The sequence below is a fragment of the Anneissia japonica genome, unplaced genomic scaffold, assembly GCF_011630105.1.
Source record: "Anneissia japonica isolate Jap-2015-1 unplaced genomic scaffold, ASM1163010v1 scaffold1489_len2284818_cov182, whole genome shotgun sequence".
Classification (NCBI taxonomy): domain Eukaryota; kingdom Metazoa; phylum Echinodermata; class Crinoidea; order Comatulida; family Comatulidae; genus Anneissia; species Anneissia japonica.
The window spans coordinates 531200-555159 of NW_022698455.1; the positions used below are offsets into that span (position 1 = coordinate 531200).

General features: G+C 33.0%; 1 protein-coding gene across 7 annotated transcripts in view; it reads right to left on the reverse strand.

Moving 5' to 3' along the window:
* The window catches only part of LOC117102560 (SLIT-ROBO Rho GTPase-activating protein 3-like), a 73790-nt gene that overhangs the window by 41100 nt on the left and 8730 nt on the right, over window positions 1–23960 (reverse strand). For 6 of the 7 annotated variants that reach the window (XM_033242859.1, XM_033242858.1, XM_033242864.1 and 3 more), the window contains exons 2-4: window positions 23257–23390; window positions 17360–17540; window positions 2041–2203 (exon numbers count right to left, since the gene is read on the reverse strand). In XM_033242859.1, the coding sequence (XP_033098750.1) occupies window positions 2041–2203; window positions 17360–17540; window positions 23257–23347 (435 nt within the window). In that variant the 5' untranslated portion in view covers window positions 23348–23390. The remainder of the gene's footprint in view (window positions 1–2040; window positions 2204–17359; window positions 17541–23256; window positions 23391–23960) is intronic. The other variant, XM_033242860.1, reaches the window with a different exon arrangement.

A 23960-nucleotide genomic window follows, 5' to 3' on the forward strand; every position in this document is an offset into this window, starting at 1 on the left:
GAAAATGATCAAAATGAAATCTAACTTAAAAGCCAAGGCTGTACATAATCATTTATACATTCTCAATGAAGTGGATTTTACAATGTAAACAAAAAGGGAGACCAATATCGAAAAAGTATTTGAGAATAAATATATTATCAAAAAAGAATGCCCTTGCAAGGCATCCTTTATAAAGTGTCTATTTAAATTTTCATATTTCTACTATTATTCTTGTTTTGCATTGCTTTTCATGTTCAGTTTTGATTTTTATTTTGTTTTGTATTTTTTTAAAGAAATTCAATTATGTATTATGTATATTTTGTCAAGGTTTATTACCAACTTTAGTTTTTTTTTAATCGTTCTTTTTAAATTTATTGTGTACTTTATTTCATATGGTTTTCGTAATGGTGCTCAAAACCTCTTATAGACAACAGAAGTTAAATATTTTATTTACCATGTCTGCCAGCCTTTTCAAATACTTTTGCGCAAATCTTTCTATTTCCATGTTGCCAAGGTGTCCATGTGTCATCCCATTGCTACTGAGCAAGGCAACCCTAGCAGTTGATACAACAAAAGTGCCTCCTATAGTTAAGCTACAGTTTACATAGCTTTTTAACTGACAAATTTCGGACCTATAATTTTACAACATTCTTATTCTTGTGTTGTAAACTTATATTTGACAATAAATATATTCAATAAATGCCAAGTTTTTATAGTTTCATTAGGTTGTTAACTGGAAATTAGGTTATCACACATCAGTTGTAAAAAGCAAAGAAAACAGGGGCTAGTTCTAGAGGTATTGAGCTATAACAACACTTGCAAGGTGTTACTCAGTAATGAAGCAATCGCATGGTACCTGATCATAGCAATGCGCAGTACTCTTTAATCCACAGGTGGGCAAAGTGTGGCCCATAGGCTGCATACAACCCGACATTGATTTTGTTGCGACCCGCACGCTATGTGTGTGGCCCGCCAACTATGTTTGGCTAAAAAAAAAACCCCTTTTACTTTTTTATGGCCCGACACCGATCATCATCTATAAAAGTATAGGCCTCCCTCCAATTAAAGACCACTTTTGGGACTTTGGTTTTCATGGTCTTTAATAGCTTTAGTCTAAATCAACTAAATGACATTTGTTATTGTGGAACAAAGATACTAGAAATACAAGATAGAGTTCTCCACACAAAAAAAGTGTTCCACCGTGTTCCACCGAAATGCATGGTGGGAATACGAAAAATGGGATGCCCCCTACAGCTGGATCTAAAAAAACTTGTGCCAAACTTTTGTTACCAAGTCGTCGCGTATTTTATTATCAATTCTCAACAAAGACTAGATATAAAAACAAACTGGAATTGACACCCAGACAGTGACATCGGTGAATACATAACCTCCTTGGTGGCGGTAGAAATCGTTGCTATTATCCAAATAATACACAAAACAATTAAAGCATAATCATAAATCAGTAAAGAATAAAACAATAATACAGCGCAGAATCGCATGGCCGGACGCACTCTTAGTGAAAAAGTTTTCCTCCATTAGTGGAAAAGGAAGGGCACCTTTTGCGTCTGGATATACTTAGCAACAGAAGGGCGCCCTGTACGTTGGGCACGAAGTATAGGAAACTTGAGTGGTTAAAAAGAAGGGCGCCGCCTACGTTGGGCACGACTTCCGCCTCATTTTTACAATGCGAGAACTCTATCTTGTATTTCTAGTATCTTTAATGTGGAACCACAGAAAAGTGGTCTTTTAATTGGAGGTGGTCCTTATGGACCTTTCCGCTAAGCCCCGCCCCTTGGATACTGTTGCTAAGGTCCTACAAGGCGACAGTTTTAAAACATAGGTGAACACGTGTGTTGTAGCGCTGTTCTGATTAGTCAGTTGTTAAGCTTGATTGACACTCCGAAAAGGTCTATTAGAGGGGTCTTTAAAAAGTCTAAGTAGTCCATGAAGGTTTTTGGAAGCGCACTGGAAACATCAAATTGTACTGGAGGTGCAGCCCTCAATTTTCTCTGACCCCATTTTCATGTCCACCCCAGCTATTAAACCTTTTTAAAATCTCACCTTCTTGAAAATTTTCTGCAGTTCCTCATGGGAAGTTGTGAAGCTGTTTACAATGGTGCCTCCATACACTTGACTTAAGATTGTATGCTGACGATACTGGGATCTTGTCAACTGAAGAACAGTGTTCCAACACGCCTGTGGCGATGGTCCCTGCATATCTTTCCTACAAAGAAAAATATTGATCATAAAAAATTGTCATTGTTTTAATGTCTCTCAGTAGCTGAAAATATACAAACTAGATGTGCAACTGTACTCTCTTTGATTTAGATTCAATTCAATTTAATTTCTTTTATTGATTATGAAAGCCATATCTGCTAAAACAATCACAAGTTCACAATAAAAAAAATTCACATAAAGTTGACATTAATAAACTTGCATACATAAACAATTGGTAGAGGAGCTGTTTGACAATGGAGGAGAAAATCTGAGAACTGGATTTCTAAAGTTGCCATACAAACATATAAACAGAATTTTACTAAATTTTCTATGCCCACTGAAACAAAAATAATAAATTGTGAATCATTTATTGATCGATTATAGATTGATTATAGATTTATTCAAAATGACTGATTTACTGATAATCAACAGCTCTGTGTATTCATACAGAGCTGGATATGAATTATTTTTATAAAAAAAAGAAAATAAGTTCTTAAAAAGAAATACAGTATCTGACAGTGACAATAGAAATATTTACCATTATACTTAATTTTTAATTTTTTTTTTTTTTTAAATGTGACACTGCTGTATAAGCTGTAGAAGGAAGCTTAATACTTTTCTTTAAATAATTGTATTTTTAATTTTTTTTTTTTTTGTATTTTCAAATTCAATTATAATGTATTTTTAATTTGTTTAAATTCATTCAAATATTGTAAAAAAAAAATCCAAAAATATTTCTTGTTATTTGTAAATTGTTTGCTTTATATTTAATTCATGGAGCATTTGTTAGAACATATTTTTTATATGAAAATATTATCCATGTAAAATATGTTTGTAAATAAATAAATAAATAGGGACTGAATTTAACCAGAGCATAGGGATAACCAATTACTCTTTTGAAAGATACAATGGGTTCTTCTTTAAAGTGTACATAAACCAGATGTACAGTATACACTGAGCCTTTTTAAGCAGTTTTTCAAGAATAAAAACTTGGTTACATGAATAAATCCGAAACCTGGGCAAGGAATGGCTTGAACCAGCACCGATGGTGCATGAAGTTAAAGGCACTACTGTATAGCCTCGTAATGTGTGTTGAGATTGGGAGAATAAGATAATCAAACAGTTGAAAAAAGAGTGCATTCAGGGAGTTATATTTTATAGTTATTTTTGTTAACATAACTCATGTAGTCTCCCTCTTCATTTTTAGCAAGGCACATACTTTGATTAGAAATCATTGGGTTTTTTTGTTTTTGTTTTTATTGACTTATTTATCACCATGTTTTTGTCCACATAAAAACATTTATCAACTGAGACACTGAGTACATAATACAGGTGATTGTGGTTTATATATATAACTGGATATTTTGAAACATATGTTCCTCGCAACGAGACACAAGAGAAACATCATAATCCTCAACAATCTTTCTAAGTAGTAAAGCCACTATGCATACAAAATTACATGAGAATTAGACTTGGGAGACATACTGCAGTTTACCTACAGTAAATCAGGCCTCAGCATATATTGTGATCAATCATAGAGAAGCAAGCAATGACTATATATAACCAAATGTCTGAGCTAGTATGGATATAAATGCATATTTAAAGTAGCCCCTGAGGCAGAATTTTGAAGCAAGAAATATCGAGTAAGCACTTTGTTAGATTCCATAGTAGTACTTGAAAAACAAACTTCTTCAAGATAAATGAAATGTGATTGAAATTGACTCTGCTCAAATGATCAAGGAACCAATAGTTGATTTAACTATGTTAATCTGGCATTGCTGCTGTATTCATTCATTCATTTATTTATTTAGGAAAAAGGTTAAAAAATTATTAAGGGAACAAGAAAAAAATAAGGATAAAAAAAAAGTAATTATAAAGATAATTACAATTAAAACATAATTACAATAAAAATGTAAACACATCACAGGAAAAATACAAAAAAAAAAAAAAAATGAAAAGTGTTGATTATGATCAGGATAGCCCAAAAAATCAATTACATATATTTATTTCCATTGGGGTCCTGAAAACATGCAACAAAAACGATGAGAAAATTTTGATAAGAAAAAGAGACAAAGATCAGAGAATTAACCCCCTCCCCCCATCCCCGATCAGACTAATTTTTCAGAGAAGCCAAGCTACAATATGATGAGCTAAGAAACCCCAACAGATTAATTTAAAGACACTTTTTATTTACAGTACAATAAAGTCTATTAATCAGCGAAATCTGAATTGTTTTCATTTGTGTCTCACTGAAAGTTCAACAATTTGTATTCCTTTCAAATAAGCAATCCTATGTTTTAATTAAATTTGAGCTATATTTCATGCCACTATATTGTCAATTTCTCACCAACCTTAATCAGTCATCAACCTCAGTCGCTCTATTAAAGACCTACTGGGTTGGGGTTAATTGCAAAATTGGAATTGATATTTTGAAGCAGATCTATCAGATTAGAATTTATATCTTGAAAAGTATAATTTGTTATATCAATTTTAATTTCAGTGTATATTTTTTTTGTAGTCAATGTGAGATTAAAGAAAATGTTGCCAGATTATGAGTACATACAGTATGTCCAGACATGTGACATACCTAAATATGGTCATGATGACATCACATCATGGTCATATATAGGCACATCATGACTATATGTTTTTTCAAAAATAAAATCTGGACAGAGTTTTAATATTATTTCTATTGTAAGGTAATATATTTAATCTTTTAATTAATATTTTATTTTAATGTTTCCAGATCACATACTAGACCAGTAGACAGTCATTTTAACTGTTTATCTTACCTTTCTATTTATGAATTTATTTAATATATTTCAATTTTACTTAAGTTATTATGCTCACTTGAACATGAATTTAATATTTCTTGATCATAACTGCTGATTATTTCATCAAGAAGCTGGTTATAAAGTATTTTACAAATTAGGCCATGTTAATAAATCTCTCCAAGTTATATATCACTATGCCTGCATCCATTATCAATTAGCATACCAGACTGAAATCCTGTCTGTCTTGTACAGAGTATGGCATGGTCTCAAATGCATTTATTATTCAGTTAATTAAGAGATAGAATAACATATCAATTAACAGAAGTGCAATACCGGAATATTCATATTATAGTGCATAATTTCAATAATCTCAATTATTATTTTACTTAATTTCTAAATTTATTTTAAATATTGCAAATAACAGGATGGAACAAGGGTGTGTGATAAACTCATTATTTGACTTAGAAGTTCTTTTTTAGTCATGACTCACTGCGAGGAAAATTACTACTAACGGTTTATTTATAGTTTTTGAAACGGGTCTCTGGAATTGTGAGGCAAGTATCCAAACATCAAGTTACACACATTCTCAAATGTGATATAAAATGTTATAATAAATCAACAGTTTGCCAAAATAAAATGAAAAAAGACTTTTTATTGATGTGTCTCCCTTTTAAATGTTCAGGGTTTGGAAGATCTGGTAATTGTCAAGTTTATCACACACCCCCCTTGTTCCATACTGTTATTTGCAATATTTAAAATAAATTTAGAAATTAAGTAAAGTAATAATTGAGATTATTGGAATTACAGTATGCATTATAATATGAATATTCCGGTATTGCACTTCTGTTAATAAATTGAAAGTTATCTTAAAGATAAATATGTTGAACAGCACATTCCAATAGTGCATTATGGGGTTGAGATACCTTTGTAAATAGGTTGCTCTACTTACCAATAATATAAATAAACAAAAGCGTTGACACACTGCCTAGGTAAGTAGTGTTATTATAAGGACTATCGTGCCTGACTGAACAACGACCTGCCATAATGCATGTTGTGCCTAAATACAATGTGATAATTTTCACAGTTCTGTAACGCCATATGCCACTGTTTTTGTATCAGGCAATTCCTAATAGTTAGAAGTTGGGCAGGGGTTGTAGAATAATTATTGATAATGATAGCATTTTATTACGCTAGTTAATCATTGGGTATTGGCGTCTTCTATAATCCCAAAATCAAAACATGTGTATTCTATCCATCATTTAATCTTGAGCAACATAAATTAAGCCATGATGGAATTAGAAACCCATTATTTGTAAATCTATCTTAATCTTCTAAGAATGTGCTGTGCACAAACCCCTGTGCTTTTACCTTCATTGTAAGTCTACTAAAACTGTAGTAAAGTTTACTAATGTTTGCACTGAGATTACCATAGAGTAAATCATAAACTATCATACCTCAATCTGCATTATACAATAACTATACAATATTCTTAAAGCCTCTGGGCTTTTATCATGATAGGTCATTAACCTGCCTACTTATGTAATACAAAAGAATAGAAAAATATCTTTCATAGAACCATTTCATCACCAATTGACCGAGCTTAAGAACCTCACCTGACTCAAATAACAAAAATATGTAAAATGGAAACAAAAAAAAATTACATGATAGACAAGTAATTACATTTTTTTCCTGACCAATGGCAAAACTATTTGGGTAATAATTCATTGCTCACATCACAAACTAACACAATCGAAGTAAATTGTGTTAGTTGTTGTTGACGATTTTTTGTGTGGTAAAGAATACAAAAGTGCTTGACAACCAATACACGCTTGTTTTGATGCGCTACTCTGATTTTATGAACAATACTTTGATTGTGTTAGTTCGTGATTTGGGCGACGAATTATAGGTTGGCACAGGGAATGTTGCCATGTTAGTACTAGGCTCCGAATAGAAGGTTCTGTATGTAGAGTATATTGTAACAGACCTTTCCACTAAGCCATATCCCTTCGATATTGTTGCTGAAGTCTCACAAAACAATAGCGTAAACATACGTAAACACATGCATTTGTGGGACAAACATGTGCTTTTGTTTGTAGGACACGCGCATATTATTCGCCCTGTTCTGATTGGTCATTCGTTCAGTTTGATTGACACTTTGGAAAGGTACATTTTAATGACCAGAGTGAATTTGGAGAGGCTCCGTTGCGCTACACAGATTAAATTATAATATAATACATGGAATGTCAAGGATACATATTTCTGATTTCATTTTAATTTAACTGTTAAGAAACATACTTTTTAAGACTTTGACTGCCAGACCTTTTTATAAGGTTCCTTCCCGTGCGCAAGAACAAGTTTAAATTTACAAATATAGCATCTAGTCATATATCATCAAAATGATGTGTGTAATAAATTGGCAGGAAAATAATAGGGGACGAGTAAACTCGTTGACGGCACTGTGCACTTTTTATTGACTATGCCAAGTGCGCTTTTTGCATTGGTTGGTGTATGTTCAAAGGACGTCCCCACTTGTGCTTCCGGCAACATAACGCAATAAACATACAACGTTATTTGTACATTACCATCTAGGTGTATCTTCCCTGAACTATTAGCCATTGAGTCTGTGGTTCTACAATGCATAACAAAGGAGTTATAAACGCTAGAATGTTACCCTGATTTCAATGAGTATACTCGTCTCTGGCGCCCTCAGCAACACCCTGTGGTCGAGTATACCGTACTCTTAGCTGGCAGCCGATGTGTATGTCAATTTCTATTCTCTTTTTAGCAAAGGATGTGCTACAATAACATGTTAAAAAAAACCCCCCATAAATCATTGCAGGTTCATGAAAATATGGTATGAGTACCGAAATAAAAATTTACAAGACGCTGGTTAAACACAGATGGTAATAGAATTAAATTGTAACAGTAGTACTAAAATGTGAATTACCTAGCAGTTAAGGCATGCCAATATATGAATGAATGAGAAATGGTGAACAGCCCTTTAATTACAGGTTTTGAAACTCTTCACAATGAACACACTAAAGCTTTTGTTTTAGGACATCACTGAAACTAGCAAAGCATAGTATGCTTTGTCTAAAAATTCTCAGACATGTTAGTTTTGTATCTACTTGTACTGTAAGTTAACTGCTATTATTTTTGTCACAAAAATGATACATTCAAAACTAAATTTATGATAAATAATAATTTTAAATACAATACAAATTTTAACTACCAGACATCGAGTTTTATATCTACTCCATTGATATATTTAAAACTAAATTTATGATAAATAATAATAATCTAAAATACAATACAAAGTTTAATCATTTTAATTATCACCTCTGTTGCCTCAACCCCCTGAACTTTTGAAAATGTTAATATTAAAAAAGAAAATTGAAAAAAAAAGAAAGAAAATTACATTCAAATCATATCCCTATAGTACTATAAAATTGTGTACACAAGTCCCAACCATTTAAAAAAAACTATATATCACAATAAACCAACTATAAACAGAAATTCTGGTGAGAATGCAAAACAAATTATGGTACAGTACACACATTTACCACATGTTCTGCTCAATATTTCCATCTAATACCAAGTAATTGTTTTATGATGTATTATTTCTAGCTGTTGGAAATCCTGGCAATTTGAATGGATATTATTTATTATTTATTCAATCGTATTTAATTAGGGAAAACCATGTACTGTTTCTAATTGTTGGAAATTGTGGCAATTTGAATGGATTTTATTTATTTTTTATTCAATCAATATTTAATAAGGGAATATACCATGTATTGTTTCTAGTTGTTGGAAATCCAGGCAATTTAAATGTACCGTAAAACCTTGATTTAAACCCTGGGATCCTTTTTTTTCAAAACAACTTTTGATGGGCTTTTATTGAGATGGGCTTCTTTTCGAGGCTACTTTTGCAAAGTAAAGAGGGTTTATAAGTAAAGGGGGGGGGCTTCTTTTGAAAATGAATTCTGTAAATTTTGTGAATTTGTAATATAAAACAATAAATAAAGCCACTGTAACATCAATCTGTATCATGGAGTGTATTTAACTGGCATTAAATCACCTAAACAATTTTATAAACCAAGCTTGAATTTAATTTATTTTGTTTTCTGAAATTCTTGTGTATGTACTGCACTATTTCGAAAAAAAGCCTGTGCTATTTTGAAAATTTGAGTTGGGCTTCTTTTTGAGGCCAATTTTGAAAACTAAAGAGGTGGGCTTCAATTCGAGATGGGCTTCATCTCGGGATTAAGCCCACCGGGCTTCAATTCAAGGTTTTACGGTATATTATTTATTTTTCATTCAATTATTTTTAATGAGGGAATACCATTATTGTTCCAGTTGTTGGAAATCCAGGCAATTTGAATGGATTTGATTAAATTTTTATTCAATCACATTTAATGAGGGAATATCATGTATTATTTCTAGTTGTTGGAAATCCAGGCAGTCTGAATGGATTTTATTTATTTTTTATTCAAACATATTTAATAAGGAAATATCATGTATTGTTTCTAGTTGTTGGAAATTCAGACAGTTTGAATGGATTTTATTTATTTTTTATTCAATCATATTTAATGAGGGGTGACCCTTGTAGTTTAAAGACACGCTGGCGAACCGATCGATAAGAGACTTTAGATTTTTAACTATGGTACTTTAAATTCATTGCCTTTTACTTAGGCAGACTTTTTTATAAACTTGTTTCATGATCTTATTTTTATTTGAAGATCATCAAAGGTGGAAAAAAAAAATTAAAATAACATTTTGTGATCTAAACAAATAAGTTTGTAAAACAAGGTATAAAAAAAGTCTTGTCTAATACATAATACACAGGATACCATAATGAGTTAGAAAATAGAAAATCTACAGGAGCATTCATTTGAATATTCTTGCAATCCCTAAGGAATGAGTTACAAAAAACCATGCCATCTGGTGTGAAATTACACAGAGTTCAGAGGATGAAATAGAAGACAGCCTAGGGATAATATAATACAGTAAGTAGAATTGAAACCAAAACTCGTCTATCTGTTTGATCTTTTGTTATTGTGATGATGGACTTGTAAAGCTTACAGTTTCAAATGTGATGTTATAGAAAACGATATCACAAATGGCAACTGCCATTTTGTACAGTTCTTATTTTTAAATTCGAAGTAGAAATCATTAGTCTGTGAAAAAACCTTAAAAACCCATCAGAACTTAATAAAACACAAAATTTCATTTACAAGAGTCAAGCAACTGTATAGCTTTCATGATACATCATTGAAGCAACTTCAAGTTTTATAATAGATGATACACTAACTTTTTATTAAAGAAGTCCTTAAAGCGATTTGGCGCAGCAGGAACGGTTTGGTTTTCCAAACTTGAGGTCGGGGTTTCAATCCCTCGCTGTGCATTTCGCTTGTGTCCTTTATCTGCATTGCTTCTCTCCACCCAGGAGTATAATGGGTACCTGGTGGGGTTGCCTGCTCCTCCGCTGATTACCAGCAGCAACACTTAGCATGTGGACCCAATAACCAGGGAAAGGAACTGCGCTTTATAACCGCAAGGAAGAGGCGCATTATAAATGCGCGTACCAGTACCAGTACCAGTACAATTAATTACTGTCAGCCAACTTAATTATCTATACCAAAAACATATACTGTAAGGGACAACGTACTGCCAGTATTTATGAAACTTGTTAATTGCTAAAGAAAATGTTTTCCTTAAATTTGTAATAAGGAGCTGAGGAATGTGTATCTCAGGTAAGAAAAAACAGGTAAGAGGGTAAAGTACTTTATAGCAAATCTCAAGTATGACCACAGGAAGACACCCATGTCCTACAAACACACAGGTTGTCCAGCAAGTGCCTATGTTTAAGTAAAGGAGTGGGGCTTACAGTAGCAGAATTGTCCATTTCATATAGGCCGGGATGTAATATAATTATAGATAAATAACTATCCAATATGACTATGACTTGTATACAGTATTATATGCAGTGTTATGAAATTGTAACATTTAGAATTGTATGCCATTCTGTGATTCTTTTCCTTCGTCAAAGAATAAAAGACAACAGTAGCAAAACCAGGACACATTCCTAATGTTAACCCTCCCTAAATTCACCTGTAATGGTTGGTTCAGACCACAGGAATACACCTGTGTCCAAACACACAGACCTTTGTCCCATAAGCGCCTATATTTACGTTTTTGTTTTGTGGAACCATAGCAACAATTTTAAAGGAGTGCAGCTTACAGTAGCAGAATGGTCCATTTCATATAGGCCTAGATGTAATAAAATTATAGAAATATTCGATAATGTCCATGATTTGTGTTTAGTATACTGATATGCTGTTATGAAATTGTATGTATACATTTATAGTATTGTATGCCATTTTGTTTTTCTTATCTGTTAAAAAATAAGAGGTAGTGGTAAAACCAGGACACATCCCTACTGTTTCCCTTTCCTAGATGCACCCTTAATCGTTGAAAAAAGAAAATGTTCTAGCATTTGGAACATAAAATTTAATTTTAAATCCAATTTTAAACTCTCAAGATTAGAAATAATGTTTAATGTGAAGTATTCTACTACTATCCTAAATGATCATAATTTTAAAATACTCATATTTAAAATGCAGGGTAGGGTTTGATTGATATTGACCTCAGTTGACAAGGTCAACTGTCATCCTACATGATATCTATTATCAATCAAGAGGGTCTCTCATATTGAATTACTGAATCTAAACATGATCTTCAAAACCCAAACTAAATCACTTTCCTCATCTGCAGTGCATTATTACATTTTTGTGTAGATAGTGTACAACTAATAAGGCATGTTAGAAGTGTAGGCCCAACTTGACTTAATAAATCATAGAGCGAGGATTCATCCACTTGGAATCCAACATGCCTGATGGATAGCACATGGCAGTAGGAACAGATGCAAGCATGATGCCTACTCACTCTATAAATGCACACATTTTGAGAACTGCAGTTGGAAGTCTGCATCACACATGCACACATGGCTGTGATAGAACGTACATTTCATTTGAATAGCTTTTTACAAATTACTGTACCGTGTTTATTTGAATAAACATCTCGGGGCGTAAATGACGAAGGGTTTTTTGTTGGGGGGGGGGGAGGCGTTTATTTGAGGGAAGCATTTATTTGAGGGAGGAATTTATTCGAGGGATGAATTTATTCGAGGGAGGCATTTTTTTTTTTTTTTTGGGTGTAAAATGGATAAACTCAAATAAACGCCCCTTAAGTTTAATGTAATAAATACGATATACATAAATACGAATACATACGATAAGTGTTTCTTTAATTGTGTTAATTTAACTAAGCAAATATCCTGTGTAAAGCTACACTAACATCTATATTGAGATTATAGTTTTTAATTACTACACTACCAAACAAGTAAAATATTTTAACATTTTTTTAAACAAATGGCATTAAAAAGAACTTGAAAACACCTTAGAAATGTAACCTCAATCTAGACAGATATTTAAATGTTGTAATTTTTCTTCAAAGGAATACAGTAGCATTGGATTAGCGATAACAAAGATATTTCAGTTATAGACATATATTGCGCATGACCACGGTTACTCACATGCTTTTAGATGCATGCATCTTCATCTCTAACCTAGTCTAGTGTAAATTATACTCTAGGTCCCCCGAATCAAGAGATAGGCCTACTATATCTACTGTATTTGTTGACTAATAAAATTTAACTTGTAACGTTTAACAACAAAGTTTGTTTTTATCAAACATAAATATGATTTAGATTTAGTTTAATGTAACATTTCTTAGAAGGATCACTGTTCTCATTTGCAACGGTCTTTTTACTTTCAACATTGTCTTTAACTTGTTTCTTTGAATCAGACCTAATAGATGTTTTCTTTAACTCGTTTTCTTTAAGTGTTTTCTTGGAAGATAAGCCATCTTTGCTCATAGACTTCTTTATATCCGAAGATCCTTTCAATTTCAATGGCTCAGGTAATGGACTTGAAGATGTTATTTTTTGTTTCAGTTTTTCAGTGAACTAATTAGTGACTGTAGAACCTCTCCTTTGTTACATCATTGTTGAGAATTTAGTGGGCGTATTAGGGCCCGTTAGAGCAAAAAACGCCAACCGTATTTAGTTTATTTCACCGGGTAATAGCGCTGAGCACTCAGCGGGTGGTCGACCATTCGAGCAAGTTTTAGTTCACGGTAAATCCCATTTGTTTACTTACTACTATAACCGGCCCACGTACACACAGCGCGGCACGGTGGAACGATAATGTAGCTCAATAACTTATAATGGCTGCTTTAAAATCTGTACTTATGCTAGTTTATTCAAGTTTCTTTCTCCGAATAATGGTAAATCTACAAATCGATCGCATAGCTATGCTACTAAATTTAGATTTAGTTGTGCATGTGTGAGGAGGCGAAGGAGAGCTGCAACCACGCCTGGGCTGTAACCTATTGAATTTCGTGCTGGGCTGTGGACAAAACTTTTGGAAAAACAATTAAGGTTGATTTATCATCGCCTCCGGCTCCATGGTTATTCCATACACGGTATTCTACCCAGCAATTTGGTGGTCAAAATTGTCGCGGATAATCCAGAGGGTAAGGTAATTAGACTAGTGTCCGAGCGGTTTTAGAAAGTGTGTACCGGTGAATTAACTGGTAAATTGCACGGATATTTTCGCTCGAACGGGCCCCAAGTGAAGAACTATAAATGCATTAAAATCAGATTCTCATTAACCTTGATAAAAACCACCTAATTATTGTAGAACCCCTGCTTTGGTAGAAGGGCATACCTCTATTAAAGGGGACACCCCTATTCAGTGGACTTTTTACCCCACCACCTAACAAGAAAATAATCGATAATACAGCCTTCACTAGGAGATAACCACTGTTCAAGGGACATCCATATTATAATTATCATAACATTTTTTTGATGCAGAATTGTCCCTTTAAAAATAGAGGATCTAGGTGTAAATTTACTAATTACTTCTAGGTAATATAATTTGAAAAATATAGAAGAGTATATTCTTAAGCCATGTATCTTTCATATTATTTAAAATAAATGTTAAAGGTTTCATTTATCAAATTTGGCAGTATCGTTACTTATTTCAATATCATTATTGTGCAAGTAAGCAATAATTGCTTGGGAGATTACGTACATTGGTTTGTCTTCTTGCTTAGCCTTTTGTCTCATCTTTTGTTTCTATACTCACAGAGACATTAGTCTTATTGTTTTGAATTGAAATACTGTATAGTAGCATATTCTGTACGTCAGTAGATACAGGCCTATTTATAGTATAGATCATTATCAATTAATAAAATTATTCTTAAATATTATTGCTGGTTTTCTGTTGCCTGTTACTTAGAATTATCAGTATTGTTTTTATTAAAAATTGCTATGCTTAATCTTAATAAGTTTATGACATTTGAAAGAATACCGTAATATATTTAAACATTGTAGTTCAAATTTAAGATTTAGGCCTAAACTATCTGTCATAAGCTAACAAATGGGAGATGGTTAGGGATGGCATACTGTACTGTAAGCCGTCCGTTCGCTGCATTTCGTAGATCAAAAACAGGTTCAAAACATCATAAAACAGCTTAAAATTGCCAATGTACCATGGAAAAGTGTCAGATCCCATCCCCTGTAATATAAAGTAGTTTAAAACCAATGCAACATACTGTGCTTGCTCAATGTTAAAGAAATAAAATGATAACAAGATATTAAAGAATTTGAAGATAGGAAAGGTTGTGATATCAAGATGATGAAATCAGAAAAATGGAGATTACAATCAACAAAACATGTATGGTCAGTGATTCATGAAAGTGTTGTCTACAAAAAGATAATTATGCACGAAAATAAAACGATAATGCTATACATATTCCGATTATCGTTCCACTTATACCTGGATAATTAAACTGATGAGCCATGAAGGTCAGCACACAACAAACACAGTGAATTAATGATGAATTTTAATAGTGTAAGATAAAACCAGGATGGTTTTACTTGCGAGTACACTAATTGCTGCATAAACAATATTTTTCTTTTAAAACGGAAATACTTTAGCTGATGATGTGATATGTTGTGATAGATTATATTGATTGCAACTTATTTTTCATTAAAAGGAAAGTTCAGATAATAATGTGATAGGTTATGGTATTATATTACATTTTAATTGGTATTGCTTCAATATTTTTCTTTAAAGGGAAATACTCTGGATGATAATGTGGTTGATTATATTAATTTTAATTTTGCTACTTCAATATTTTTCATTAAAAAAAGGAAATACTTCAGCTGATAATGTGATATGTTAATTACAATTTTAATTGCTACTGTACTGTGTTGCACTTGAGATCTTAATATATTTATTACCCACAGCTTCTATACCTACAATGCCAAATAGATACTCTTTTTATCTCTGATGAGGAGCTCTAGAAAACACTCCACTGATTGATTAATCTGATTGATTAATAGATCTTTTTTTGTATGGGCGGCCAATAGGCCCAATATACACTATGCCTCTATTATACTGCCCCCATCAGAGCTTTCAAGATTACAAGAACTTGGTTAGGTTTAAGTATTTAAGGTTTTAATTCATGATGCTTAAATTAAACAATAAAAATAACAACAAATTATACATTGGAATAGTAGCTCAATACAAACATAACATCTGAAGGCACACTGCTTTGAATTCTCATTCTAAATCCCTGAACCAGAAAACACATCTTCTGTCAACAAATATGGTACCAGCCTTCAATGGTGCGTGAGCATCATTTGCCGAAAATTGCTAATTAGATAGATAGTGTTTCCTCCATTATAATTTTGCAAATTACTTTAAAATTACAGAGCTATTCCTTTCACAGTATTCGTCAAGACTTCACCTACCAGGAAAAAAAAAAAAGTAACAAACTCTCACTGTACACACAGCGGTAAACCTTCCTGTACATTTTTCTTGTGTCCTTATATTATAGCCAAGACATTTTATCTACAGTACATTATAATCTCTACCGAGGAAAATTGACGGGCATTCTTCGTGTGGAATTGGTATTGTAACTGCAAGACAACTAGGTACATATTCCAGGGAGTGGAAATTGATTAACGGTTTGAACATTTATGGATCCAATGACCAAATATAATAACTTGTGATTTGATCTATATTGAAATTGAGCACAGTACCATATCATTATTTATATTTGAGAAAGATGAAATTACTACTTAAAACATTATCTGACCATTTTATGAAGGCATGTTTAAAATAATATCATTTTATTCTTTACTTTATTATGAGCAATACAATATTATTGTACTCATCAACTACACTCTGGCAATTTTCCAACTGTAGATCGATTTGCAACTTGCAGAAATTATTACATTATGTTGGTCTTCAGTATTACTTTACTGTTTATACTTTTTTCAGGGTCCTCTACAATAACTATTGTCCACTCATTGTTCATTTTTTATTAAAACCCATTTTCAACTGCCCCTTTTTGTCTGTCCACCCTTACTGTACGCGCCCTTTATCTCTGCACTTTTGTCATTGACTTTGACTTTTTAATCTTTTAAATTTTAGAATGTTCAAATTTTTTATTGTTATATTTTAACCTTTTAACTTTTTAAAATTTTATCTTTTATCTTTTTAACTGTTTTATCTTTGAATGTTTGTCAATGCTGTTTATTTTTGTCTGGAATCCCATTAAAAATTAGCCAGCATTTGCTATACTAACTTTATGGGCCATCCTGGTTCTCCATTCACTGTTTGCTTTTAGGTTTTTACTGTTTAAATCGTTTTATTTTTGCTTTGTGCAACCTTTCCTGTAATGTTTTGTGTGTTGGTTGGAGTACCTAATAAATTTCAATTGAATTCTATTCAATTCTTGCTAATTCAAGTTATAATAACATAAATTCACATCTTTATATACAACCACCTCAGACTGAAGAAGCTAAAGGTTTGTGTTCCAACAAATTACAGCGCGCAAAAAAAGGCGCTGACTATAGTTATATTTCACAGATGTTGCAAATCCACCCCTGTTTAACTCATAAATTTTTGTATTGTAAAGTTAGCATCAGTAATCTTTCAGGCTTATAATCAGGGGGAGGGGTTCCTAGTATATAGTTTGGGCAAGCCCTCTTTAAACCCCCTCTGATCATCCAAATTGCACCACTTTCCTTTGCATCAAAGCCATTAAAATGAAAAGGAATTCACCTTTTACATGCTAGAAAGATTCAGCATGTAAACATTTCCCCTAATATTTCCCCTAATCCCAAAAAGACCACAACTCCACCAGGGACCTATATCCCTATAACTCCAGCTTTCACATAAAACTTCCTTTTAATCCTGTTTGACGAGTAAGCCTTTGTTCCTAAATGTCAAAATATTTCACAAGATTCTTACGTGTGACTTGGTTTCTGCTTGCCCGTGAACCGGTCGTACAGACGTTCCAATTGTCGGGCATAGTCAAATTCAATCTCTGACCGTCTCTTGAAATATTCCTGTACATCTGCGATGAGACCTAGTTGCGACTCGTGCCTTGTGTCCAGGCATTTCAGCTGTTCTGTTAGCCTTTGACGGATTTCTGAAACAAGTGGTATAAAAAGAAATTGTAAAAATTATTTTGTACATTATTATTATTACAGTACATCAACATACTGTTTGCTAATTCAATATTCAAGATTTTTTATATACTAGAAAAATCATAAAACTTAATAACAAAGGGTTTCAATGTACATTTCATTTTCCCTTATTAAAACAAAACTGAATTTTATCTCATGACCTGTCTACTAAATCCATGCAAAAAGTTGGGATGGAAAAGGCTGGTATTTTCCAGTATAAATAATCAAAACTTTCATTAAAAAAAATTGCATGCACTAAATATTACTACAGTATATTGAACAACTGAATACTGCTTAAAGTAATAAAACTTGACAATGAGGAAATAGGACCCATGTAGCATTACAAATGCTTGCGATTATGTTTTATTTACTTTCAACACAGCCTCCTGCTGGTAGCTTTTGTTTGAATGAAATCAAGTCTCCGACCGAGCGCTCCATTTCACTTGACAACCGATGCAGAGAGCACAGAGAAGGAAGCCGCCACTTGTTGAGTGTACTCAGCATTCCAGCCTTAGTCTTATTAAAGCCTAGGTTCGTCATATCGTAACCTGTAGGCCAGGAAATTATCAGCAATGGCATAAGGTGGGCCTTGAACTTACACAATGTAGGCTTTCCTAGGCTCAGGTCTTCAGTATTATCGAATACAATCAATATCGCCATTGTGTTATGGTTGTTACCCCTTGCCTTGGGAATATGCTTCTGCTACTTCCTCAGTTCAGTCTCTTTTAAAGTCAATGTATTGTAAATTTTTTAGTCTGTGATTTTTATTTATGAACACAAAAGTAGCTAATATTGCTTAAACATGTCTGCAATTAAAGAATTATAATCAATCAATTAATAATTAAGTATTTTAAGTTTTATTTTTAAATAAGTTGGGCGTTGGCCCAATGAACTACCTGCAACAAAGGAAAGAAGTGACAGAAATTTGTATTTAAAATCATCATGTAACTTAGTAATCTTAAAGTTGATTAAACTATAGTACTGTATCACATGGCCAGTACAATATTTGTGTATCATTTCAAATGTATTATATAGTTACATGCATGTATTCTTAAGAGAAAGAAAGTTGTATGAATTACAGTGTAATAAATAAAGTGTTTATTTAGCATGATGACTGTACAGTGTGAGTTGCATTTATCTCCACTTGTAAATCTTGACACCTATATTGTCAGTATCAAGATACTTTCTCAACGGGAATATAATATGCATACATGTGGCTTGTACTCTACTGTACTATAGTCTATATATTTTTTTGTAAATTTTACTTTGTGGGTAGGGTTCACCCACAACTAATCTGTATTGTTTCTAGCAAGTCAATAAAAAAAAAAAAAGAATTTTCGGATCAAGTAAGTTTATTAAATTTCAATGGTAATGATGATCAAAACAAACTGATTTAAAGAGTGCATACAGTATTACTATGCCTCATAAGATTTCAGTGCTGAATTCCAACCGGGAAGGGGTGTGGTAGTTTCTACCACTTCCTGCGCATGCCAATTGGGGAAAATGCTACTACTCAAAAATCCCAATCATGCATGTGAACACTGCATAATTTTACCCTCACAGTTTAAAATGGCTAAATGTAGATGAATGTTCGCTGTTTTAATATTTATGAGATATACAGGGTTGTACATGAGCTGAAGAAATCAGCTCCTGTATAAAAGGGTGGGTGATAGATATTTTTATGGTAGGTGTAAAATAACCCTGGTAAATTCTAAAATAATAAGAGTGGATTTTAAAGGATGGAAAAGTGAGTTAATAAGGGTGGGTGGAGGGCCATAAAATTAGCTGGTCCCGCCTACCATAACTACATCCTGGTTATAGTAAAACATACATCATAATAGTAAGACAAATACGGTACATCAATCTCGTTGTTTGTTGATTAGGATTACCAATCCTCCCTCCGTGTCAGGAGGTAGTCACAATCAACCAACACCTCAGGGTAGTAGAATTCACTACTTCACCTGAAACCATTTTGTATTTAAACTAAATTCCATAAATATCATCCAATTAGCACCTTGTAAAATTAGAATAGAAACAATTACCTCTGATGTTTGCTAAATGGCAAGGATAATACTTTCTCATTATAATTTTTTAATCAAAATCTACAGTAAATAAACTTTAACATACAAATCTAAGTGGCGAGTCGAGTGGCCGAGCAGTAAGGCAGGGGCACCGCTGGCTACAGCCTTAACATCGGCACTGGTTCCAGCTGCTCCTCGTCCATGGTTCGGTTGGTAGAACCAAGTCTTCTCGGATAAGGACTTAAAATGGAGGTCCAGTGTATACATCTGTGTGCACTTTAAATAACCCATTGCATCTTCTGAAAGAGTAGGGGTTACCCCCGCTGTTATGGTTTATTCCAGCCCCTGTCGTTGTGGAATGATGTGAACATGTATCTACGAAGAAGCGCCTCTTTACGGCTGCTAGGTACAGTAGTCACGGACCACCCCCATACGCAATTCAGCACAATGACGCTGCAAGTTATGGGTTATTCTCCTACCTTTACCTTTACCTTAATTCAAACAATTATACTTAATGGCTTTGTTATGTTTATTATGACTTATAATTAGTATAAACAAGAGAGTGAAACAAATTACTATATATTACCAGAATCTGAATTTTTTTTCTTCTAGAAATTCTTATTTATACGAAACTCTGGAAATCATCACTCACAAAAAGTAATAATCATTTTCTCTATATTCTTTTAGCAGTATTATAGTCTATCACCAGGCTTCATCTTTAAGGCCATGTTCACACACGGCAGCTAACGGTTAGCAGGATTTGGATTACAAACATATGCGCTCACCCGTGAGTTCATACAAGAAAATCACCGATCCAGATACCAAGGAGACTATGATTTGATCACTGGCCAATAGAGAGAGTAATCAGTAATTTGGTTTGGTGAGTCGAATGGCCGAGCGGTTAGCAGGGGCACCGCAAGCTATAGCCATAATATCGGCACTGGTTCGAATGGCACACTCGCCTATGGTTCTGGTGGTAGAACAAGTCTTCTCGGATAAGGACTATAAACCGTAGGCCCAGTGTATACAATGGCTCGTGTGCACTATAAAGAACCCAGTATATCCTTCGAGATGAGTAGGGGGATACCCCGGAGTACTGGAGCAGACAGACCCTGTGGTGGATGACGAGAGTTGCTGGTACCGGGTAACACAGACACGAAGGGACCCATTATTGGCGAAGAAAGTCATTGATCGAGTTCCTAGTCCACAAATCAAGCACCCTGAGCATCTTACATTAGGTGGATATCTGCGCTATATAAAACTACACTACTACTACTACTACTACTAATTTTAATGGCATATAAGAATTGCTACCTTGTACCGTATTAGAGATCTACAGATACTAATTTTCATAATTATATTTACTAATGGGAGATTACATTTTGAATTATCTCACTGTGTATGGTTATAAAAAGCTCAATCAATGCAGACGACTCTATGCTAAATGATAACTTAGGAGATAACATGAATAGAATCCCAGGTACTGTTGTCTGTCAAACAAGTGTAGATTAATAACCAGTCAACTAAAACCTTCACAAAAAACACAATATAAATTAATCTATGTATTATTCATAAAATCCTTGGGAGTATAATTTTTATTGAACATCAAGAACAGACTTTCTCATGCAGAACTCTCAAAAACATCTCTACATTTTTTTAGCTTTGTTTCTATGGATATCAGAGTCCATTTCATTTGCATACACTACAATAAATGTTCCAAAGTATGGATACCTTCAAGGAATGCATATTCAATGTATCGGAAAATCTGTTCCATTGATGTGTACTCTGCGTTGGCTGGGAAGTTCAGAAATGTGTGGTAATTAAAATCTTAAGGTCTATTCTAACCTGTGGAGAATAGACAGGTAGTGTTCAGGCAGAAAACGCTATTCTATTTTGAGATTAAGTAAGCCTAAGGCAGAATTTCGACTACACTAGCTCACTAACTAATTATCAACCTTTCCTTTTAACTACATATTCAGCTGTATACTTAAAGGGTTGTATTTTTGACAGCTAATATCATAGGTATTAACAATCAGTTTATGTTATTTACTGACCTACTTGAATAATTCACAATCAAATATTATCGCTTTCAACAGGAAGTTTAAGTTATTTTTTTATTCAATTGACAACAGTATCCTCTAACATAATTGAGAGGTTGTTTTAACACAATACATATAAAAAAAACAAAGATAAATTATTTTCCTGGTGTACTTTCAGAATTCAAATTCAGAAGTCACTACTATATTCATTCTGCCGTATCTCATAGCGCTGGAATCTAGAATAAATAGGCCTACAATTTTTGTTGTTAATTACATTTATTTTGATTTGTATTGCAAATTATTGTTACAATTTAGTTTAATTTATATTGTAACACGTTTTTAGGTCAACTGAAATAAAATTATATAAAGAATCTATATCCTTATTGTATGACGTGGAAAAACCCCTACTAGGGGACAATGTTTTTCGTTAGTGTCCCTCAATACGGTACACCTACTGTATAAAGGGAAGCTTTTTTGGGACCTAAAGGTGTACTTTTAATGGAGGTTAAACAATTCAATCATAAACAAACTAAGGAAGAGAGAAACTTGAATCATAATAGAAAAAATAAACACTTCATGATATAAAAATAATAAATCATTTGAAAATATAATTCTATAAAACCACAAACTTTACAACATGCAAAAAAAAGTTAGTAATAATTCATCAATGAAAACACAAAATGGAACAGCATGCAATAAGTTTGTAATCTGGTAAAAAAACATTTATAAATAGAATAATTATAAAGAGAAACAATAATACTTTATAAAAACACCTACTATTAAAACAACAATACAGTAGGCGCACAGAAGAATTGCACTATAATGTGCTAACAACTTACTTTACAGTACAATCAACTACCACTTATTTCGACACTTTATCTAATAATCCCAGAGTAATGTTCAACATCCTGAAATGGCTCAAACTTCATTCATTTTTGTAAAACTGTACTCTGGGGTTATAATTTCTGATAATAATTTCGTAGAAAAAACATCCGATATAGTATAATAAAGCAGTATACGGCTGTCCCATATAAAAAACAACGCAACTACTTTTATATAAACTAATTTTATATTTTTAGGTTACGTTGTTTTGCCTTGGAAAGGCCGTATAGTTGTTTACTCTGACAAGTGACAATATTTAAATGTAAAATGTATGTTATTTACAACAGTCAGTTAACTTGATCTTCTGAAAGGTCTTCTAAACTACGCATCAAATCTGACGTATCAAAAATGGCACATCCAAACTTGCACTAATAATACGAGGCCTGTGGGGAAGTCTTGGTGAATTTTAGTACAGTAAGTATATCTATCTCCTAGTGCATTGCTATACTGCAGTGATGATTTTATTAATGTTGGAAAAAAATGTGTGTTATGTGTGTAATTCGTAAATTACAGAACAGACTACAAAAAAACATGCACTAGACAATCTCCTCATTAGGAGTAAAAACTGTAAAATACAGTCTACATACTAAATAACAAAGAAAAACTATGCAGAGATGGAAGGTTAATACATTGAAAGTGAATACTGGTAAAAATCCGAAGGAAAAAAACGTTGATCTCATCCCAGCACGCGTTTTTTTTATCCATGCCTACATGCAACTGGGTGTCAATTCTCTTACCGTGTCTAATATTGCGTCCTTGAGTTGAGTTTGTTGGAAGAAGCGACACCATCGACTGACAGCGTTGCCGTACATTCTGCAAACTTTCCATCCTTGTAATTTTTTTTTTAGCGCTTTCGAATGATGGCTTTAGTCTGAGGGATTCCAGGATGAATCAAAAGAAAGGATCACTCAAATAAAATAACCACAATTTTTTTTGTATTATTAACAATTTGTTTATCAACATAAAGTTTCATTCTCTTTCTGTCAACCCTGATGAAAATATGTGCTGACCATCTGTCAGCGTCGCATACAATGGTCACTTCTATCTGTAACCGTTTGTCCGGCAAAAAATATTCCTATTGTGTGTACATAAAATAAGATCCAATCAAAATAATACAGTTATAAAAAATACATACATTTTAGTACTCAACGACTGTATAATGAGTATCGGTTTTCAAAGCTAATAGCATGAATATTAAACGACCACACATTTGGACTTTGAGCTACTCCCAGCTTAATATTAATATTCCATCCAATTGATCAGCAAATTGGCATAATACGTTTTGTATCCTGAGTTTCAATAATCAAGCATCTCAGATATATTTTGTTTTGAAATTCATTGGTATAATTTCTCAAAAATGACATCTGAATCTTTTAGTAAAAACTTTCCTCCATATGGTTCCAACAGAACACTATCCGGCTCTACTACTACAGTACGTACT